The sequence below is a fragment of the Manis javanica genome, chromosome 2, assembly GCF_040802235.1.
Source record: "Manis javanica isolate MJ-LG chromosome 2, MJ_LKY, whole genome shotgun sequence".
NCBI lineage: Eukaryota > Metazoa > Chordata > Mammalia > Pholidota > Manidae > Manis > Manis javanica.
Window position 1 is genome coordinate 212819885 of NC_133157.1, and position 23189 is coordinate 212843073.

Below are 23189 nucleotides of genomic sequence, written 5' to 3' on the forward strand. Positions count from 1 at the left end.
TGAGGGCAACATAGTAGGAAGGGCACTGGCCCAGGAGGCAGGTAACTGTGGACTGGATCTTGTTCGGTCTGTTTCACAGCTGAGCAATCTTGGACAAGTCACAAATTCATCTGCAAAATCAGAATCACAGAGGCAATCTCCCAGCTTATGCTAGCGATTAAATGAAGTATCATTTGTAATGTTCCAACCATGGGGTCCTGCATGTAGCATGTGCTCAATAAACATTTTATTTCCCTTGCTCTGAGGCATAATGTCCACACCTATTCAAGGAGAACAGTAACAACACCTTACTCAAATGTAAGAAATCAAATGTGATCATCTGTGAAATATGCTTTGGAAATGCCTAAGTTACAAATTGGAGTTCTCACTGCTGGCGATGACCAAGGGGACCCGTTGCCCTCGTGCCCCTGACTACATCTCAGGAAGTTGAATGTCTCATTCTGTCTTTATTACTTTCAAGTTTCTTCTGACTTTCATTTGATTGTTCCATCAATCACAGTACTGAAGCATTATTTATACCTCTGAACGTAATTCACGTCTCCCTAACATGCCTAACCCAGGACTGTGGACACACCAAACCCTGGTAAACATTTGCATTTTCTAAGCAAAGGCTAAGGATGTGACAGGCATTTAAAATTAAAGATTTGGCCAAAGTGATGCTCTTAACTGGTGAAAACATGAGGCTCTGGGTATTTGCTCCCCTTCCAACTGAATGTTTAATTTTGAGATTTTGACTGGTTAGAAAACATATTCACAGGCCTGGAGATTAGGGTGCAGACATCTTGTGGGGGGCCATTATTCTGCCTACCACATCATCTTAACTACCTGGCATCACAGAACAGTTGGGAACTGTTTGGTAAAATTGTAATTTCAGAATATGTGTGCACACACATACACACACTCATACACATATGGGCCATTTTGTTATGAGACACGGTGCATTTCTTATTGCAGGCCGATAGGCAGAAAGTCTGAAAAATACTGCTCTAAATCAAGAAAGAAATACTTTGGTGTGTTTAGGATAAAAAATATAGGCCTGTGAGGCTGGAATATACCCTGTAAGGGGGAGTGCTAAGAAGTAATACTGGCAACATAAGTAGTGGTAGGATTGTACAGGTCAATCAACAAGGCATAGTAGGGACCTTAGATTTCATTCTAAGCACTACTGGAAGCTACTAAAGTGTATGCACCAATATGGTGTACACTCTGATTTACACTTTTAAAAGAGGGATACTTTCGGATACCGTCCACCTACTGTTCGCTGAAGTTCATAGATTGGGCTCTAGAATTCTCCAGGCTGATCCAGTAATCAAATGCTTTGGAGAGAATTAAAATGTTTGTAATAGAATAAAACCACTGCTTCAAATTCCTAGAGATACCAATGAGACCAGCACAGGTGGTAAGAAATAAAACTCTCAGAAAAATTCAAACAACAATATACTATTTTAACCTATGTGTAAGCAAATATTTTCAAACACTTGAGAATGTTATTAGTATTTCTGTAATGTGGCACTATCTTTTATAGAGGGCAATATGGTTGCTCCTATTAAGATTAAAATTTTGCATGACCTTTAATCCAGAAATTTTACTTCAATGATTATATCCTTCAGAAACATTCACACATATGCCAATAACAGGTGTAGCAAAATGTTTACAGTATTATTTGTCATTAGGAAAAATTGGATGCATATAGTTTAAATGGGCATCAATGAGAGAATTCATAAATATGACACAGAAGCTTTTTACTATGAAATACTAAGCAGCAGTTTAAAAAGAATCCTCTAGACACTTTATGTACTAATGTAAAAAAAGGTTTGATTTGATGATTTTAAAAAATGGCAGAGTAATATGGGTAGCATGATCTAAAGTTTTTAAAACCAGGAAGTCAGATGTAGATAAGCATCTTTGAAAGTTCATAGGAAAAATGTCTAGAAGGAACACACAACAAACCTAGTATTAGATAATTAATATTTTCCCCCTGGTTAGAGGTGTAAAGGGTGAGAGAATGAATGGAGGATGTCCTTTACTTTTACTTTATACACTTTGGTATTTGAACTGCTTTTATACTAAGCATATGTTATTTTTCAAATGTAAAAAGAAAAGTAATAAAATTATATTAATAAGAAATATTCATAGGCTTAAAGGGCAGGTGGAAAGAGGCATTACGAGGGAGGTAGTAAAACAATTACAGCTTTGTGATGATATCAGCGCCGGAGCTTCACCTCTTAGGTTATTAGGTAGGGTAGAAACCCAAGATTTAAATGAAATGCACTTGGCTTCTTGGTGTGCATGTGTGTGTGTGTATACACACGTATTTATGATTTTCTTCCAAACACCTGGGCCAGATATTTTAAACATACAAAACCGAACGCTGTACCGTCTTTGACCATCTTGACTCCAGTTTAGTCTGTTTGCCTTGACCTGCTCCAATCTGAAATTCACCTGTGAGATTTTGGTATTACGTCATGAACTGGGAAAAACTAAAAAAGGGAAGATGGGTAGTGACATCAACCAATCCCTGAGCAAATAACTGCGTGCCAGGACTACTTCTGGATGGTTTGTGTATATCATCAGTAACTCCATAACCCTCCCATGGAAGGTGACAAATTATTCCCACTTTGCAAGTGATTTTACCCTGCAGCCTCCCAAGCCGGGCAAGGTCATTGGCCCAGGTGGCACAGTAAGGGCAAGTGCTGGGGCGACAGCCCAGGCTGCCTCCAATACTTCCTACAATGCCCCTCAGCTCCCTCAAAGTACAGAGCAGCTTCAAACCTGGCCACGCTGGAACTGCTTGGTTATATCTGAAATCGGCTAGATGATGGTACCGAAGAGGAGTTCCTGCAGCAAAAGTAATATCCTTTCAGAGTTCTCGAAAAAGTTCCCTATTTGGCTGAAATCTACATCACCACACAAAAAAGAAAAAAGGAACTACTAAGCAATTTATAGTACTTGTTCTCATGCCCTTCTCTTTCCAAGCCACATTCAAAAACAGATGTGTGTTTTAATCCTGAACTAAAGGGTAGATGAGATGGAATCTGGATTATGTCAGAATGTTTCTCTGATAAGACATCCCACTACCTGCTTAACTCTCTCCAGGATCCTGGGCCGTTTCCTACTTCCACCACACGGGCTTGGCTGCCTGCACCCCAGTCCCTCATCAGTGCCCTCATAATACCCTGTGCCTGCCTGTCCTCCATCACACACTACCGCAGGGCATCACATTTGTTTTCCTTCTTCCTTCCTTCCTTCCTTCCTTCCTTCCTTCCTTCCTTCCTTCCTTCCTTCCTTCCTTCCTTCCTCCCTCCCTCCCTCCCTTCCTCCCTCCCTCCCTCCGTTCCTTCCTTCCTTCCTTCCTACCTTCCTTCCTTTTCTTTTGGCTCTGTTAAAAAGCAAAATCCTTACCTGGTAGGCATCAATAAATACTTAAAAGAATGAATGAACGCAGTTCTAATCAGGAACATCAAGGGTGATGTGCAGAAAGGCCCTGCACAGAAGTGTCTCTTAAGGCTTATAAAGAGCAGCTGAAAACAGTTTGATTCTTAGCTTGGGGGTAAAAGAAATAAGGAAGGAGAACATGTCTTGTGTAAAACTATTCCATATGATACTCTAATGGTCGATAAATTTGTCAAAACCAAATATACAACAAAGAGTGAACTGAATGCACACTATGGTTCACGATGGTGTGTCAAGCTTGATTCACCCACTGTAACAAGCGCATCACAATGATGCCCATGTTGATAGTGGAGGCTGTGGGCTGGGAGGGGTGTGTGTGGGAACTCTCCGTGCTTTCCACGCAGCTGTGCTGTGGACCTAAAACTGCTCTGAACACTGAAGTCTATTAAATTGTTTGAAGTATTAAATAGATGGCACAAATAACTTCTACCATTTGATGCTTTATAAGTTTATGAACAACATTGCTCTTACTGAAGTATAAAAAAAAATAGACCCCATCAGAATACAGTAGAATAAATCATGCATATCCATTGAGATACAAGAGAATTCTGTCCACAGGTTCTGATGTTTAGGCCAGGAGTAGAGCAAAGCAGCAAAGAGAAATGTACACTAGCATGGAAAAAAAAGATCAATGTTCAGAAAGCAACATTAAAAACAAAATTTTAAACACTTTTCCAAAAAAAGGAGGCACAGATGAATTTACTATCATCCCCTTTTTCCTCATTCATGGTCCAGATTGGATTTCTAGTATTAAAGATCATAACAAAATTTGCCATTTCCCAAACAAATAAGTTTTATATATAGTCCCTACTTTTCACAATGAAAGCACTCCCTGAAATTCAGTCTTGTTATTACTATTAACTTTCACATTTACTATTTATATTTTACATAAATGTGGTTTAGGGCTATAGCCAGGGAATTAGTATTAATTATAATGAGTTATATACATCCAGTAGCAACTTCTGTAACCATATCAAAGGATGAAGTTGCACGTGGAATCCCGTCAAAGGCTTCTGTGGAGTTGAGTGTCCCACACACAGATTCAGGGTTTCAGCATGGTAAAGGGACTTGCTCAAGGTCATACATCCTGTTTATAGTGGAGCCATCGGTGGCAGAGCAACTAATATGGCCTCCAGACCACACCTGGGTGCCCTATGAGGCACTTGATTTACATCATCTCATGGAAGCCAATAAACAGCCCTACAAAGCAGGCACTCATAATAGTTCCAATTTTTAGATAAGTCAAGGTGGCTTAAAGAAGTTACTAACTTGCCCAAGGTAGCAGAGCACTTGAGGGGTTGGAGCCATGATTGAAGGCAGGTCTCTGTGACCTGAGCCCAGCCTGAGGGGGGAAATGGAGTCACGAAGGGCAAACAGAAGAGGGCAGTTTGAGGAGGGACGGTCACAGAGCTCAGCCTCAGGGTGCAGGGGGTGGAACTGTGGGATGGTCACCTTTCACCCAGGGCTTGTTATTGTTACTCCTGATAAGGATGTACAGTCCCCTGTGGCTGGGAGTTGCCTCTCCTCTTCTCCCTGTCTCTTGCTTCCTAGAGTTACTACCTGAAGTTGCCGTCTCAGTAAAAATACACGCTTCAGATTGCTATTCAGAAGAGGCTGCCTGCCCAGTGTTGCAGCAGAACACGGTTCTGTGTGCTCTCCTTGGGAAAGCAGAAGGAAGGGGTGGCCCAAGGGGTGGGAGTGGCCAGATGAACTTTCTTTAGAAGAATGGTTAGCTGGGGCTTAAGAGACCAGCATTCCTATTTCAGGCCAAAAGCTGCTATTTATTAGCTATGAGATTGGACAAATCACCTCATTCTCTAAACCCATTTCCTTAACTATAAAATGAAGTTATTAGCATTTGTCCACAAAGACTGTTGTGATGATAAAAATAGGACCATGCAGGCAGGGTGGCCTCATCAATGTTAATATTATACTGTAACCTCCCTTATTCCCCATGGCTCCCCAACACATTGTACCTTGAAAGTTCTCAAGAAATATCTGTTGAATTAATGCATAAACATAATAAAATGTATAAACAAGTGAAATGGTTCATCTACTAAAGATCAAAGCTCAGGAAACCTGACAAATACTATAGCAGTGGCTAAAAAGCTCAAGTATTAACCAGAGTTACCTCTTTCTTATCTTACCCATTTCCTGCAACTAGCCATGAAATTCTTCAGAACTACAGGGAAGACCTCCCTCCCCCAGATGGTAACTTTAGGCTGAATAAGGCTTTTCAACCCATACTACATCCCAGATTTTCTCTGGTCAATCAAAACAGCTGTTGACCTGGGCTTTGTATACATTGTTTCATTTTGTGGTCACAACCACCATCCAGACAGTTAAGTAAATTGGCCAAAGTCACAAGCTGCATTGTACAAAAGAAACAAAGCCTCCAATCAAGTAGGTAAGTTTTTCCGAAGGTTACCAGCTTAATAATAAACAGAGCCCAGGGTAGGGAAACCCAGGTAGTTTGACTGTCAGGCCTTAACCAGTATTTGGTTCTGTGTGCCTAGATCAGGATACCTACTTCCAGTTTAGCCTAACAACTGAGAATCCTTACGGTTATAAAGTTAAAAAGAATGCATAAATATCAAGATAATCACTTTGGGAGTTAACTATATTGTTGCACAAGTTTCCTGAAGAAAGTAACAGAGAGCTATCTTTTGAGTTACATCTCACAAGGTGAGATCCCTGTACATGCAGGCTGTACAGCCTCTTGCCCTGTTGTGCCTCTGCTCCCATCCAGCCTGGCCTGTGCCCACATTCTCCTTTCCCTTGCAATGGGCAAAGGCCCAAGTTCACACTCCACCTCATAACCTGGCTGGCTGTTTAAGACATCAAGAGCAGGACAACCTCTAGTTCTGGGAGAGGGGAGGGCAGCCACTGATTTGTTTTTCCTGTTCAATCCTAAACACCGCTGCTACTTCACCTTCTTCAAACCATAGTCAAGACATCGCCTTGAGATAATATGAGGGCTTTCTAGTCTAGCAAACCCCATGCCTCAAATTCATTAACTCATGAAAACTTGGAGGGAGGGTCTCTGCCTGGTCTTGTGTTATGCAGCAGAGATACATGAATGAATTAGCATATTGTGGAAGGGAGCCCCTAAAGAGAAATGAATGACTACTGGAGCATGATGCAAAAATTTTGAGAGCACTCCATGTTCATTCATTCACTCCCTAGCCTTCTTCCCTGATGTAATGAAATCAGGGCCCACTCTGAAGCACCTGGCTTTCTATTCTACCTCCTCCCACTGAGCATAAATGTTTCCTTAGGGAAGCCTTCATGGAGAAATCCTCCCCTATTTACCCTGTACATTTCCTTCATTGCACCGATTAGAACTGTATTTAAATTCCTTCTTGTTAATTTTTCAGTAGTTATCTGTCTTACCTGTTAGAAGGTAAATTATGTAAGAACAGAAACTATGACTCTGGTTTATCTTTGTATGTTAGATACTGGGAATTTAAGGAGTCTCTCCATTAAGTACTTTGTATGTATTAGTTAAGTACTTGGTATATATTAGTCAACATCCTTTTCACCATCATTTGTACCTTCCCGGTTTGGTCTGATTTTTCCAATGTGGGTATTCCAATCAAACCTACACACATCTGCTTTATTTGAATACCCACCAACCTACCAACCATCAGCACTTTATAGGGTCACCTTTTATTATCACCTGTCCTATATATAGGAGTAAAATTGGTTTCCCTTTAGACACAAGCTCCAGGACAAGGACTCTCTCAAGGTAATCTCTATGTTCTGGTACCTAGGCTTGTGCTCAACACCCTCTAGCCCTTTATAAATCCTTAGGATCTTGTGATTGCAAACAAAGACACTAATAATTCTTGCATCTGCTCTACAGATGAAATTGCTATATTTGTTCAATAAGCAGTTTCTCCAATAAATTTAGTAAAGGGAAATAAAAGCCTTTCTTCATATATTCTGGTCTTGTTCATTTCAGACGTCCTTTTAAATGCTTCCAAACATGTTATTTTCCTACATTAAGCAAGCTCAGTCCAATTAGAAGAAATGAGAACAGCAGCCTACACCAAAATCACCCCAGAATAAATGCACATTCCGTTTAAGCTCCCATCCCCCTACTTTCTTGTACAATGAGAACGATGATAAATTAAGGATTCCCACTCTAGGGATAAATGGTTCCGCTGCTGTTTTGAGCTCCCTATAACCTTCAGCATGCAACATTCTTCCTATTTAAAATTCTCATGGGAGCCTGTTGAAAAAGCCCAGGACTTTGAACCCCATAGGACAGTGACAGTGGCTTCAGGTGTCAGCTTGAGGAGGGCTGGTTGCCTCCCACACACCCATCCCAGTTGCTACACCTGTTTTCACCAACCGCTGGCACCTGCATCCCTTATTTTGCCAAGTGTGCCATGTGATCATGTTTGCCCGTTTTCTCTAATTACTCAGTGATCCCATTCACTTTGGGACTCTGAAACCATCTAAAATGGACCAGGGCTTACTGAATCATTAATACCAAAACTTCCCAGGGTAGATTTCAAAATGTGAGCATGGTTTCCAGCAATGTCTGCACTGATTCTGAAAATCAATGTGAAATTGAATATTTATGTTCATGAGACATTTTTCATGAACACTGATAGCCTAGAAGCAACGGGTGATTACTGCTCACACAGCCAATGCAGAGGGCTTTCAGTCACTAAATGAATTCACCACAATGTTTACTGAGCAATGTAAATATGACAAATATTCTCAGAATCTAAGCTGAGTAGCTGAGATTTGGACCAAAAATGGCAGAAAAGGGATACAAGTGGAAAAAATATATAAATTCAGTTCACTCTCATAGATGGTTTATTGGAACTTTATAGAGTTTTCAAAAGGACTTGACAGATTTTAACAAGAGTGAGTAAAGAGAAAATGGCTTAAAAGATGTCATCAATCTTTTATTTAACTAAGCATTGCCCTTCATTTTGAAGGAAATGATACAATTTCAAATGAGAACCTCCTTCTCAAGAAGTGGTATGAGGACAAAACATTGGTTTAACATACAATCTTCAACAAAAATAAAGTTTACACAACTCACTGGGAAACAAAATACACGTGGGACCTATATTAGTCAACGTAATTCTCCATGGGTCACGAGTATTATAACTAAGAATGAAACAATATAATGAAAAGTTGAATAAACTAGTCAGGTTTATAGTCACCCTGATTTAAAAAAAAAAATACCTCTCAAATAAATTGTAACTTTCCAAACAAATCCATTCAATGACCATGATTACATGAGATTTTATATTAATGTATAAAAAAGTTAGACAATCACATTAATATCAAGAGTCTTCAACACAGTGGATTCCATTTTAAGAAAAAAATAGAAAACAAGTAGTCCTTAAATTTTCTTCACTCTTCATAACATGTCATATAAAATTAAAGTTCTGCTTCCAAAAATATGTTTCCATGTGGTTGTGGAGCTGTCCAATGGTGCTTTTAGGGCCACAAGCACCAAAGACATGAGAAGTTTAACCACTAAAGTGTCATTTTTCATAAAAACTAACAATTTCCTTAAAGGTCTGGAATAAAGTCTTCTGCTAGGCATTTTAGTGCTATAAAGTCACTTTAAATTAAACGTAGACTAAAAGCTACAAAAAGTATGAGTTCTCTCAATACGAAAAGTCATGTAGCTGAAGTTGTGGGCTCCTTTGACATACATAAGCAGTCTCAATAAAATATCTGCTTGAGTAAGAAAATAGAATTTGATTACATTTAGCATATGTTCCAGTCAGGTATCCTGCTTTTTATCCCTGCCACAGATTCTGAAGAACGTTAGAACCAGTATTTCTTTCCTTCAAAGAACATCCGTAATTCACAGTACAAAATAGTTCTAAAGTTTTATTCCTAGAGAGAAACAAAAATTATTAAACGTGTTTATTTTTCTTTTTAAGTGCCAGATGTAGCCATTGCTTGGGCATTAAAAACTCACTTATCCACAACACTGCTGTTTTGAGGAAAGAGCCAAGAGTTGAATGAATTCCCATTGAAGCTTCCACTGGTTGACTGTTCCTCTAAGTGTTTTAACCCTAAGAAAGCTTCCAATGGAATCACTGTGCCCAAGTATTACAGATTTCTCATCTCTGGTCCCCTGGTAAAACACTGGCATTCCATGGGAAAGCAGTATCTGGAGTAGATCTAGTTCCTCTTCTGTTATCAAAAACCTCTTCTCTAGAGGCAGAATGCTACTATTAGTGTGGATTTCACAGGAGCTCTTCCTTCAGGTTGAGACTTCCTACAAAAAGCAGTTTTTCTGTAACAACTGACAGAGAAGAGGGAGTGGAAAAAAGCTGGCTGGCCAGCCCACAGCTGCCAGAGCATTTTTCTGTTTCTGTTCTTCCCTCCTGCCATCTCCTCACTGGTCATTACTTTCAGCTTTCACTATGCATTGAGCATAAAAGAAAATCCCAATCTGGTAGGTATAGCAAGATCTCTTAATTACCCGTATCTGGCTCCACTTTTCCACGAGCAAGAAAATATAAACACAAAAGCTGTGAGATTATTAAACATGGAAACTAGATCTACACTTCCAACAACAGACTGACATCTCTCCCAAATCCCAGACTAAGATTAAGTGTGGTTCATCTTTTAATAGTCAAAGTGATAGGACTTGTTTGTTGTTCCCTGTAAAAGCTGGGAACATAACTAAGAACCTTGTAACTAATTTATTTCATGCTGAGGTGCTATGATGGGGTAGGCTTTTAAAACTTATGGCCTCAACTTCCCAAATCTGAAAAAAAGTACACAAGGAAATGCTTTTAAGTCCTGTTGCCTTGACGTAGAGAAGGCCCGAGGAGGACCACGGCTGTAGAACACTCGAAGTTTGATTCTACTCCAGCTGTGAGAATTAGGTCACAAAACAACAGTGTAATCTATAATGACTCCCAAGAATAACTTTACTCAACTTTTGAAACACCATTATCAGTGCCTTGGGGCAGCAGAGAAGCATTCCAAAATTGAGGGCATGCGTCATTAGAGTTCACATGAACACAGGGGACAAACTAAAATTTTTCAAAGCCTCAGAATAAAGCCAACGGTACTTCAGCAGCAGATCCAGGTAGAATCAGCCAGCCTGCTACCCACAGATCCCACCATCACCAACCTGTGCTTTAGGACTGTACCAGATTTGTTGCTGACTACACAAAGTGGCCTTTGTGGCTGCTGCATCCCCCTTAATTAAGAAAGCATTCTTAAGGGATGTTCTCCAGGCAACAGGGAGCCTGCTGCAACAGAACAAGGCTTTGCATCTCGAATCAAATTGCATCAGTTGTGGCTAGCAAAATAAATACGTTGTCATTGAAATATGTCTCAAGCCTAAGATTTTACCAGCAGCAGAACAGAAGTGCGAGTAAGGGGAAAAAAATTCCCAGGCCCACCACCAAAGCCTTACACTTTAAAAAGATTACCTTTACTGACAAGGAAGGGCGTTAGGTGAGGAGAGGGAGAGGAGACTGACTACCTCCTTCCAGGGCAACCTTGTTTAGCTGCTTCTGTAGTGGATGCTTTATGGGGTGGCACCAGACAACCCCACGTGTGACCTGCAGATGAGCACAGCCCAGCAGGTTTAATTAGATCACAGACACAAAGGGCTATTCCCTCGTTTGATAACAAACTACGCAGCTTTAAGTGCCTACACTAGCAGGCGAGAAACAAAGGAAGCAAAACAGAACCATAATTGAATCCTTCCCCTAGCCAGCCCCAGACAATGATTTACTTGTAACCTGGGAAGTGGCGGGTGGAGCAGATTCAGCTAGACACCAGCTCCTGAGGAGGAATTACTCGGAGATGGGAAGGAGGGAGGTAGCAAAGTCTTTGTTTTGTAGCACAAGTTTACTCAACTATTCGTTACACTTCATGGGGGTTGCTTGGTTTCGGTCTGCTGCTCCCAGACCTAGTCCTGGTTTCCCCAGCTTTTCACCCCAGGAATCTCATAAATCATTCTGCCTCCTGCATCCCACACACAGCTCCACGGGGGTAGCAGATAAGGACTCTGTGCTGGCCAGACGCTGCCACAAATCCACTTGCTGTCACAAACCTACTCTGGCCTTAGCCAGGGCATCCTCCAAGCCCATGGCCCGAGCGCAGGAGAGGCAATGGCAGGCGGTTGGTACTCCAAACTTTCTCCACCCCCACGTGCATAAAGAAGGGTCCATTTTGGACCCAGGTCCAGCAGGGATAAAGTGTCAAGCCAGTCCACAGTTTGCCCCATCGGGGAAACACAGACAGATTGGGCGGGAAGGCAGGAAGTGCCTCCAATCGAAGTTCCTACCTGCTCCCTCTTCCTCCTCCGTCCAGGATAACAAGCTCAAGTCACAGCTGGAAGCACACTTCGCCAACATTCCTTTTTTCCAAATGGCCCAGGAACCCAGATGGGGCCCAGAAGGTGGTGGAGGAGGGAGTCAGAGGGAGGGGGCAGCGGCTGCCGCAAAGAGCGCACTTTCACAGCTCTGCACCTCGGCTTCCGTGTCAGTGCACCACCGACTCTCGGCCCTCCTCCTCTCGGCCGGCCGCAGGGTGGCGCCCGGGAGGCGGCGTAGTCCGCGCGGCGTCGCTGCCGCCCTCGTCCGGCTCGGCGGGGTGCAGGTGCGTGGCGAGCTCCTGCAGCACAGCTGCACGCCCGATCTGGTCATTGCGCCGCTTCTCCATGATCAGGTCCTCCAGGCTCTGGAACTCGAGCGTGTGGCTGCGCTGTGCGGAGAGCTGGATCTGCAGCCGATAAGGCTGCTTGCCGATGCGCAGCTCGCCGCCGATCTTGAACTCGCGCTTGCCATAGCGGCACCAGGCGGCGAAGCTCTCGGAGTTGCGCCAACTCAGCTCGCGCTCCTTGGCGCCCACGTGGGCCAGCGCGTTACGCACCACGGTGCCGGGGCTCAGCGGCTTGTAGCGATACAGATCGTTCACCACGCGGCCACGTCGGCCCTGACTCGCGTCCGTCAGGAAGCTGTTGCTCACCTCCAGCCGGTGCAAGTGCACCACTTGGAAGTTGCCCACATATACAGCCCAGTGCGGGTACTGCGCCTGCGACACAAACTCCACCAGGTCGCCAGGCCTGCACTTGTTGAGCAGGTTCTCGGGCGTGTAGGTGCTCAGCGCCGCGGAGCCCGGCGCGAAGCTTTTCTGGTAGATGCACTCATCGCGGTAGAACACGGAGCACTCCACCTCGTGCAGCCGCGGGTCGTAGAGCTGCGGCGCGGGCAGCGGCGGCCCGTCCCCGCTGTCGGGCAAACCGCCGCCGCCATCGGGTCCCTGGGGCGGCGGGGCCTCCACGTCCTCGTCGTCGTTGGAGAAGATGTAGGAGACGCCGATGCGAGGCCCGTCGTCCCGGTCCACGCCGGTAGGGTCGGCTGTGGGAACTTCCTTGTAACTTAGGTGGGTCAGTTTCTCCACCTGGTTACCCATCACGCTGCGGACACGCGGTCACACCGCCGAGAGGGGAGAAAGTGAAACCACTGCTCGGGTCATTGGCGCGGGACCCCGGACAGGGGCTGATACCACCTGTTGGGAGTGGAAAACAAGGAAGCCATGTAGGAATCCCTCCGTGAAAGGACAATTGTTAGGAGGAAGAAAGGTGGGAGGCCGGGCACCTAGGGCCACCTCACAGGGCATCTGGGACATACCGACCCTTCCCTTATTTCTCCCCCTCCAGGGCCGCGGTCACAGGAGACCGGCTCCCCCCTCCGCTACCCTCCTTCCAGGCTTTTACCTCACTCAGGCAAAGCCCATTGCATCAGCAGCTCCTTCTGCTTCCGCCAGCGCCTTACCTGCCTAGACTAGGCGGGGGGGGGGGGGGGGGGAGAGTAAGAGAAACTAACTTTACTTCACCCTCATCCCAAGGCCCTAACTTAGCCCCTGGGACGCCCCCCACGCCTCCATCCTCTGGGGAACCCGCGAGGAACCCCAAACGGCGCCAGGGAAGGTGAGCCTCCCTACCTGGCTCACCTGCAGCGCCGTCTCCTCCGGCCTCGCCCGCCCTTCCCCCGCGCGTGCCCTCTAGCTCGGGTTACCTGCGAAAACTCAGCCGCCGGGAGGTGGAGGCCGTGGGGAATTGCGAGGGACACCCCCGCCGCCCCTTGAGACTTCTAGGGCGAGTTTGCCGGTGTGAGATCCGCAGTCCCTCCTCTCCCCGCGCGGGCGGCAACGAGGCTGGGCAGGGGGCGGCCACGCATGTCTTGCCCCCGCGGTTACGTAGCGCCTCAGCCTCAAGAGTTGACGGTGGGGGGCAATGCCTGTTCACACAGCACCCCCTACCTCCTGCTGGGGCTGCTGCTCCCCCTCAACCTGCCCTCGGGGGAGGTGGGGTGCGAGAACGGGGTGCAGGAGGCAGCTTCGCTACCCGGCGGCGGCAGCTCCAGCTCGGACTCGGCGAGCAACAAGCGCCGGAACGGGAGGGAGGGGATTGTAGATCCGGCTCCAGGCGCCCCGGGAGAGAGCGCAGCCCCTGGCATTTAAAGAGACAGGCGCGTGCTCCCGGAGCCCGGGTCTTACCCGCCCCGCGCAGAGCCTCCGGGATCCCCGCCCTCTCCCCGCCCACCCGGGCCATGGGGCTCCGCCCAGACCACGCCCACGCCCCGGAGCGGGTTTAAATTCCGTGGTAAATAGCTTACCCGCAGGCAGGGTTGTCACTCCCGGCGCGGGCTTGCACGCTGGCCGCTGGAGCCATTGCTTGTCTTAGAGCGCGGGCTGGCTGTGGGCTTGTCGCTGCTTGGCCAGTTCGTATTTTTCCGAGCTGTGGGCTTTAAAAAGAAGTTGGAAGGCAAACGCCACCTACCAGTGTAGAGATGAGAGAGGAAAGAAGAGTTTGTGTTTGTTCCGTTTCCCTTCGCTGCTGCTTTCAACCTGGAGAGGCAGGAACAGTCATTTTTCTGTCCTAGATCGCATTTCTTGCCAGAGGTCACAAAAAAGGTTTTTTAGTGGGACAGCTTTAGAAGTGCTTCAGTTTTACAGATATTTCCAGAATGAGTACTGTGAAACTTTAGTGTAGAAAAAAAATTTTTTTTTCACGGAAAGGAAATAGTATAAAACAGAATGAAGACTTCGTTGCTCGCTTCCTTCCAAGACCGGCGCGCTATTTTTTAGATATCCTAGGAGTTAGCACAAAGTTGACCTCATAAGCTCCACTGTTGTTTTGAGTTACCAGTCCTTCAGGTAATGAGAGAAAGCATTCAGTTCTGGTTGTTGTTTTGCGGGGTGGGGTGGGTAGGGGATGTAGGAATTGCCTAATTGTCCTTAAATTAAGAACAAATTAGTAGAGGCCCCTGGTGGATATATTTCCTTCCTGCTGATTAATAGAAGGAAGTGACTATTGCCTATTAACCTCCACCCCAAAGGGACACTGCCTCCCTCCCCTCTGCTAGTTTCGGTTTTCTGTGCCTAAGATGTAGGCTACCAAAGTGTCCTTTGTTTTTAAAAAAGTACAGTGGCTCGTAGTGGGGGTGGAGCGTTAACAACCGACATATTTCCGCATTCACTGAAGACCCAAACTAATTCCTGGTGGAATTAAGAATGCAACCCAAGATCTGATCTACCCTGTTTTCCATCACTGCTTCTTTTGACTAAATTTTTCCAGGTAACACTATTACTTATTCAATGTGCATACCAACAGGCAGAGACAGAAATATACTAACACTACTGTGATCCCTTTTAGTTTGAAAAAAAAAGAAAATCAATCTACTTAGGTACCTTTGAGCCCAAACAATCAATATTGGCAGGGCTAAGATGGAAGTTAGTCCTTCAGCAAGCCTAAGATCACAGAATAAGTTAGACCAAAAAGAGACTTCTGTGTACCTGCTGTGCAGATTAAATGTAAGTATTTTCTGATCAGCCTCAGGCGCTTGTGACCACATGAGTCTCCCCTGGGACTTTTTGTTAACATGCTCTGGGGGCTGAATGGTATTTGTCACTACTATGTAGCTCATGTAGGTTCCTATTTTATGGGGAGGAATGAGGCTTAGAGGGTCAATGGCTAGTCATTCCATGTCTGTGAAACTGGAAACCTCTGCTACTGCAAGCCACAGTAGGCCACTTTGCCCCGAAGTGGTAACCAATAGTATGACTGGCCATGGGAGAATCTGTACAAGGACACAGTAGTATGACTTTGGGGCAAAATCTATTGAGGAAGGAAATGACACCTAGTTGTCTAGGTATTTGTTGTATCATCTTGATGTGCTATGTTCAGGTAAGCAACAGGGGCTCAGTGATTCTTGAACTGACCATCTATAAAGTCTCACAGTAAACAGGCTGAGTCATCTTTATAGCCCTAGCCTGGCCCTTAGTAAATCCTCGATAAATAGTTAATGGATGCTTTAGGGGAATTCTTGGCCATTTTGATGGCTGCCTCCTATGTATCTTCTTGTATTAATGCCTGTTTAGGGCCTAACCTCCATCTGATCACCTAGAGTTCTTGGTCAGAAGTTAAAGAATTGCTCCCAAACATGATGTGTTCATCTCAAATAATGGCTTAATAAATTTATATTAGCTGCCATCAATTTGGAGACTTGGGAAATCTCACAGATTTGAGAAGACTAACTATATGAAACCATCAAGCCCACATTCCAGGATGGTAACCAATAGCTAGAGCTGAGCAGTGGGTACCTTGGAGATGAGATGTAGTCTCCACTTGGCCCCAGTCCCTGTCCTACCCACTGCACTGCCTAGTTCCTTGGCTGGCCCTGGGAGCCTCCACGTTGGCCACCTCTGCCAGCCAGTTTCCACACTACACATTGTATCACTTGACTACATGTAATTCAGCTCTTGATTATATATCATCTGGTATATTCTTAAATTCATATATTTAACACTTCTAGAGAGAGCTTGATTCAAAGCCTATTTCTTGAAGACTGACTATATCTGCTAGTCTTATGCACCACACATTCATTCTATCAGTACAACAAGCACTAGGGTCTGCAGATAGTTATGTCCCCATGGAGCTCAGTATAGTAGGGAAGACAGAGAAGTAAGTAGACTCCTTAGGAGAATATGATATCCTGCAGGAAGGGAAATAGAAGATGCGAGGAGAAGTTTCAAGGCATGTGTACACGAAGGCAAAAGTCAAAGTCCATCATGGTCTTGGACTTCTGGGGGTGACATGATTCTAATGTGGATAATGACAACTACCACTGAGTGAGCCATGATTCTGTTATTAAGGAGAATTACACTTAGAGAAGCTAAGTGATTTCTCTCAGCTGGTAAGAAGGACAGTCTCACGGGTCTGCTTGACTTCAAAACCTGTGCTCATCATCATTTTGTTTTGAACAGAGATAAACAAGTCTTCATGATTCGACAAATACTTGAGTGTCCGGTGTTACTGAGCTCCAGAGATAAAGCCGCAGACACAGTAGACAAAGTCCTTTCTCATATGGCATTTATATGTTGATGGGAGGAGACAAGGAAGTAAATGAGTACAAATTTCTGAGTGATAAGGGCCACGAAGACAAAAATATAGGATAATGGGACTGAGTGTCACTACAAAGAGGGTATTGGGGAAGTGGCCTACTTTGGATGAGGTCATAGATGGACTTCTGAGGAATTGGACCTTGAGCTGCGGCGGGAATGATGAGGGGGAGCCGGCTCCCTCAGCAGGGAAACCAGGAGCAAAGGTCTGAGGTGGGAGAGAGTTGGGACATTCAGGAAAAAGGAAAAAATACGGTTGCAGCTGCAGAGGGGCTTGGCTAGGGGGTGCATTCAGGGAGGTGGGGAGGCTTTGGGGTTTAAGGTTATCACCAGCTGCCCTGTGGGAAATGAAATGCAAGGACGAGAGACGCAGCAGGTCCCACGGAGGGCCAGACTGTGGGGAGGAGAGGCATTGCACACAGGTGGAGCCTGGTGAGAAAAGGATAAAGCCCATGAAGGCACCTTCCCCAGGAGAAGCCGCTCTGCAAAGCAGTGTTAGTTGGATTTGAAATCTCAGCCATTACTGTAGCTTTGTCGCCCCGCAACCCCACAGCACAGACCCAAGTGTCACATCCCACACACCTCTGCAGAGGAGGCACTCGATAAAAACAGGTTGTGTTGAATGCCAGTTAGTCCTTCTCGCAGTATTCCTGTCCAGAGCAGCAGGGTATAATGGAGAATTGACGTTTCTACCTGACAAGGCATCTGCCCTGGCTCTGCAGGTGTTGTACAGAGCTCAGTTTAAATGGCTTGCTTCAAGAATGTACAGAACAGGAGCACGAGGGCAGAATTACCTGATTAGGCAGTCTGGAACTCGGCCTGTTCCCTGGGCTGGGCCCCAGGCTCATGGCAGCAGCCGACAGCTGAATGAGTTTGCTGGAAAACAGGTTCCTCCACGCTTCGCTTATACTGGGAAACTTCCTGGCTTACCTGTACCTGTTACGCTCTCTGAGGTGTTACTGAGACCTGAGGAGGTGAGCCTTAGCAGAATGGAAAGAGGTGACCCTGGGTGGAGTTCTGTTTGCCAAGGGTATGACTTTGGGGCCATTTCTTCTCCACTCGGCCTTCTTTCCTAATCTCTAAAGTGGAGCTCATAATACTACTTGCCTCATTTGTGAACCCTCAAATGAGACAGTGTATGTGGAAGCACCTTGCAAATCCTACAGGCTGTGTAGATGCCAGGCATTATTTACACACTGTGTAACAAACAGATGATGATTTTAATATGGGGAACAAAGGGATAACCATTTGTTGTGGGCAGGTATTGTAAAATCTCTATACCAGTGCTGTTTTTTACATATAGCAAATAAGAATACAAAGGTCCAGGGATATGAATCTTGGTGATTGTAAGTGGGAGAAGCAGGGTTCAAATCTAAATCTGGCTGGCTCCCCCTCTACTTTTCACACTGTCAGGCTGCCCCAGGGCACCAGAATATGTGTTCATCGAGACGCTGACCAGTCTAAGGATCAGGGTGTGATGGAGAATGATCAACCTGTCCTGGTTTGACTGGAACCATTGTGGTTTAGGCACAGGAAGCCCCATGTCCTAGGCAAATGGGGAGAGTAGGCCACCCTAGCTGGATGCCTCCCTGTCCTGGTCATTGCCTTTCCTGAACCAAGGGCTTTCATGGACATGGTGCTAGGGATGCAGCAGGCAGAGCAGCAGAGGCAGAGGGGAGCAGGGAGGCTCAGGGGTTTCAGTCCAGACCTCACTCTAACAAAGGGCCCCCATTTCCACACAAAGTTATACATACAGAGCAGCTGCATAAGCAGGGCCACCCAATAAAAGAGACAGTAAGTCTTATAACCTACCTTTGGCATTCATGCTTTATTTAACCAGACGCTTCACATGTGAGGGCCGGGCCCTTTGAGAGGTACTGGCCTGCAGCTGCTCACTTCATCCTCCCAGCCTGCCTGTCTTGGGCTTTAAAACCTGCATCAAGACTTTGGCACTTCAGCTGAGTTATCTCTTGACCTTCAGGTTAAGGAAAGGAGCACAAAGGCTGCTGCATGGTATCCTTTCCCTTGGCTACTGTGTTTTATTTTCACTTTCCTCTAGATCACCAGAAAAGGTCCCACAAGCAGGCTGGTCCAGAGCTGGTCTGCCCTGTGGGTAAGGGTGAAGAGGCGATGCCCCAAGAAGCGGTCTGGAGCTGTTGTTCATCCCAAACCATCAGCTCTCCCTGCATTAATCCTGTGGCTATATAGTTAGAAGCTTTCAATCATCTCCTCGCAGAGGACTCAGCAGTGGGAAAACACTGGGGCTTATTCCTCCCAGAGGCTGACTGTTTTGGGAGGCCCCTAACATCATACTGTTGTTGAACTGGAGTTTGATTTGTGGTCTGGAGTCTGAGCTTGTAGCCGGGCTCCTGCAGAAACCTCATGAAAGATGCATTTCACTAGGCAGTTCCAGGGGAGAGACTGGCTTAAATTACAGCTCTACAAATCCAAATATTGGCATATCTGCAAATCCAAATGTAGGGATTTAAAAAAACTAATCGAAATTCTAAGAATCTTATTTTGCACTTCTTGTGCATGAGGTGGAGGATGAGTTATTCAGAGAGGACACAGGGCTGTCAATGGTGAGAAAAGCTTCGGCAGAGCAAACCCACCCTCCTTTCCTTTCCGTGGGCATTCTTCACACTTCCAGGGAAGAAGAGCTCCCACGCGACACAGAAAGATGGCATTTGTTCAGCTCAGCTTTCTGCAGGACAGATTAGGGGGACCACCCACCCACTATGAGGGGCATAATTTATGACTGCTTTCTCCAGGCCACTTCTAAGGATTGCCATGAGCACTCACCCCACTTCAGAGGATTCTAACACAGCAGCGCCCCCCCCCCCCCACCAGCAATCCTGTGGGACCCCGTAAGCCAAGCCAGGTCACTCCTCTGCTCAAAACCCTCCCATGGCTCTGCATCTCCCTTACAGAAGAGCCGAAGTCCCTAAAAGAGTCTCCAAAGCCCTGGCCTGCCTCCCCCCTTACCTCTCTGACACCCCCTCACTCATACCTCCAGATATACTGGCCCCTTGCACTTCCTTCCCCATGGCTGGCATGCTTTTCCCTCATGACCTCAACATTTGCTGTTCCTTCTGCCTGCAGCACTTCTCTCCCAGATATCTTCATGGTACATACTTAAATCATACTTTAAGTCGTAACTCTGATGTTAGCTCATAATGGGCCTTCCCTGATAACATTTCAAATGTTCTCCCATACATGCCCCTTAGCTTCTTTCCTTCTACTACTTACCACAGTTTAATATTCTATTGATTTATTCATTTATTTGTGTTTGTTCTCTCTCCCAAGTAGACTACAAGCTCTATGAAGTCAGGGATCCTTGTTTTTGAGTCCAGGGATAACTTCACTGAGGCATTCAGCTGCCCGAACACTGCTTGACACATGCTAGGCTCACTGAATTATAGCTAAATGAATAAAGGAAGGGATCCTCTCTATTCATGCTCACAACAGCTATTAATGGTACAGGATTGTTCTCAATTTACAGATGAGAAAATTAATTATAAAATGTACAAAAGGCCTATGACTGCTTTCTCCAGGCACTGTACTAGGCAATTGAGTTTCAGAGGGCATTAAGAAGTTGGATGCATGTAACACAGCGAAATTCATCAAAAAGTTATAGCTCTGCACTGTCCACCATGGCAGCCACTGATCACACATGGCTACTGACCATCCAAAATGTAGTGTCAACTGAAATATGGTGTAAATATACAATGCACGCCAATTTTATAAGACAGCACAAAAGAAGTGAAGTGTCTTACTAATTTTTCATACTGATTACATGTTGAAATTGTAATGTAGATCTATCAGGTTAAACAAAATGTGTTATTAAAGTTAATATCTTTTCTGTTTCTTATTGCTTTTTTAAATGTGACCGCTATACAAATTGAAATTGCATACATGGCTTTCATTCGGCTGTTTCCATCACACTTTGCACATTGCTGGGGAGAAAGAAATTTCCTCTGCCCCTCAAGGTTCTATCTGGTCTAAGAATCAAACTGACATGAGACTGATCAACAGGAGAAACACCAAAGTTTAATTACATGCAAAGAAGCCATAGATATGGGTTCCAAAGACAGTTAGAGAGAATGAGGTATATGTCATCCTGAACCAAGAAGAAGAGGGCAGGGGTCAGAGACTTCAAAGGAAAAGGGAAGAAATTTGCAGGGCTAGAAAAAGAGTAAATGTTTGATAAACAGTTGCTGGGCCACCCAGAAACAATGGGGAGGGGGAAGCACAGAGAGGAATTTTAACAGACTTAGCTGCATCCCTCCCTGCTACCACACCAAGTGTATGTTAGAATATAGCTGTCCACGGTGATAGCTCTGCTCCTGGAGCAGTCCCTCCATCTAAAGTCTTTTTATGCTTTTTGGGGGGTGGGAGGTGAAATTTCTGAGTCTTTTGGGCCCTGGTTTTCAGTTCAAAATAATTTCACAATGGTACATCTTGGGGCAGCCTCTATCTTCAAGTATATTATCTCCTTGGCTCTTGAGGGCAAGAGTACAGCAACCTTGTCCTTCCTGTGAGTTTAACAGCAAAGATAAGCAGAATGCACCAGCCAAGTCTCAAAAGTATTAACACACCTGTTATGTACTCTTTGTGCCCCCAAAATTCATATGCTGAAGCCCTAACTTCAAATATGATGGTATTTGGAGGTGGGACTTTTGGGGAGGTAATTAGGATTAGATGAGACGAGGGTGTTCTTCATCCCACTCCTCCCAAAGCTAGATCCTTTCCATTCCTTATGTCTCCAATCAAGTCCTCAGTGAGGGCTTTGCTAACTAGCTTGTTACCCACCTCATTCTTCCTCGGCCCATGTTTGTATCCTCCCTAACTCTTATTACAATAGTGATTGAATTTGCTTATTTGCTCATCATTGCCTGTCTCGCCAGGAGCTCAGACCTCCATGTGTCACTGTTGTGCCCCCCCATTGTCCAGTGTGGTGCTCTGCACACAATGGATGCTGAACAAATATCTATTGATATTTATAATTATAATCTATAATGATAGATATTGATCATATCTATCAGATATTTGTAAATATAGGAGTAAATGAAATAATCTTTGGATTACCCTTTTATTCTCATTTTGAGGATTAAGAGAAATATTCCTTCTAAAAGTGATTTTTGAGTTTCAAGTATGTGCTCAGGTTCAAGGTATTAAATGGAACCAGGAAGAAGCTGATGAGGTAATAATGGGTGAAGGAGGAGAAATAGAAATGAAGAAGAAAAGGAAAACATTAAGGGCCAGTGGAGAACAAATATGAAGAGAGGATTTTGTTAATGTTCACGGCATGGAGGGTTGAATGTCAGTTTGTTAAAAGAGTTTTTTGACTGGACTGCATGAGCAAAGGATGGGATGGGAAGGGAGTTCTCCCTTTCTCTAACTGGTGAGGACTTCCCTGTAGTCTAGCCCTGCCCTTGGTCCTGTTACCGGGGCTGAATGTGCCACTGCACATGGCAGTCGGCTGCTGTGCCTGGCAGGTCAGTTCCAGGAGTCCTTCTACAGCACCTACTTAATGCCATCCATCATTCTCACTTGGTATACAAAGGCACTAAAACTTGATCTTTGCCTCCTGGAGGCTCCCAGCTCTGTCACACCAACTAGCATATACCAAATAACTTAGTAGGTATTTGTAAGCATTGTTGAAATAATGGATTAATAAGCACATAGAATTAAGCCTTTGTCTTAAGAGTCCTAAAAGTAGTTAGGGATGCCAGACAGGGGTTATTTAGAGACTGAGCCAAAAGTATAGGTGTATAACCTATGGTTGCCTAGCTTTTGCCAGTTAGAATGTTACAGGTCGAGTTTGTTCTCCTCGGCTCTTGTCCTCTTGAGAGGAGAGAATCCTGGAGGGGTGGAGTGTGAATAAAATGAGAGTTCCTGTGGCCAGGATTCTCCCCTGGCCATGGCTGACTAGCTCACTGCACACCTGTGGGCAGTACATGGCTGTTGACTCTATAAAAAGAGCTCCGCCCAGTGCTCTGCACGCGACATGGTGGCAGGGCTGCAAGGCTGCAGGAGAGCAGAGCAGAGGCTGGAGTGGTGGCAGCACTGAGGACAGAGGCCCAGAGGATGGCTGTGCAGGACGGCTGTGCAGAGAGGCCCAGAGGATGGCTGTGCAGGACGACTGTGTGGGCAGCTGTGCAGACAGAGGGGCCCAGAGGCAGAGACCGGCTTGCCGCATGCAGACTTGCTCTGAGTGAACGGGATTTTAGTGACTGACCTGCCACCTGGAAATAAAGTTGGGTATAACCCTTTCACTCCAAGAACGTTTTGCTGTCATTTTCTTTGATTACACTGAA

The 23189-nt window shown here is 45.3% G+C and overlaps 1 protein-coding gene and 1 long non-coding RNA gene across 22 annotated transcripts in view; one reads left to right on the plus strand and one right to left on the minus strand.

The window, feature by feature from the left end:
• Nucleotides 1-14594, minus strand: part of LRATD2 (LRAT domain containing 2) — a 305269-nt gene extending 290675 nt beyond the window's left edge. For 16 of the 21 annotated variants that reach the window (XR_012128502.1, XR_012128508.1, XR_012128503.1 and 13 more), the window contains exons 1-2: nt 13485-14593; nt 11750-12975 (exon numbers count right to left, since the gene is read on the minus strand). Coding sequence is in view for 1 of the 21 variants with exons in the window: in XM_037020681.2 (XP_036876576.1) it covers nt 11947-12879 (933 nt within the window). In the remaining 20 variants the exon portion in view is untranslated. Of the gene's footprint in view, nt 1-8270; nt 12976-13183; nt 13251-13410 lie in introns of those variants that run through there. The other 5 variants (XR_012128518.1, XR_012128516.1, XR_012128517.1 and 2 more) reach the window with 5 other exon arrangements.
• Nucleotides 12719-20735, plus strand: LOC140848043 (uncharacterized). The gene is made up of 2 exons (XR_012128519.1): nt 12719-12849; nt 18929-20735. It is a non-coding gene; the product is annotated as an uncharacterized lncRNA (long non-coding RNA).
• Nucleotides 20736-23189: the final 2454 nt, after the last annotated feature.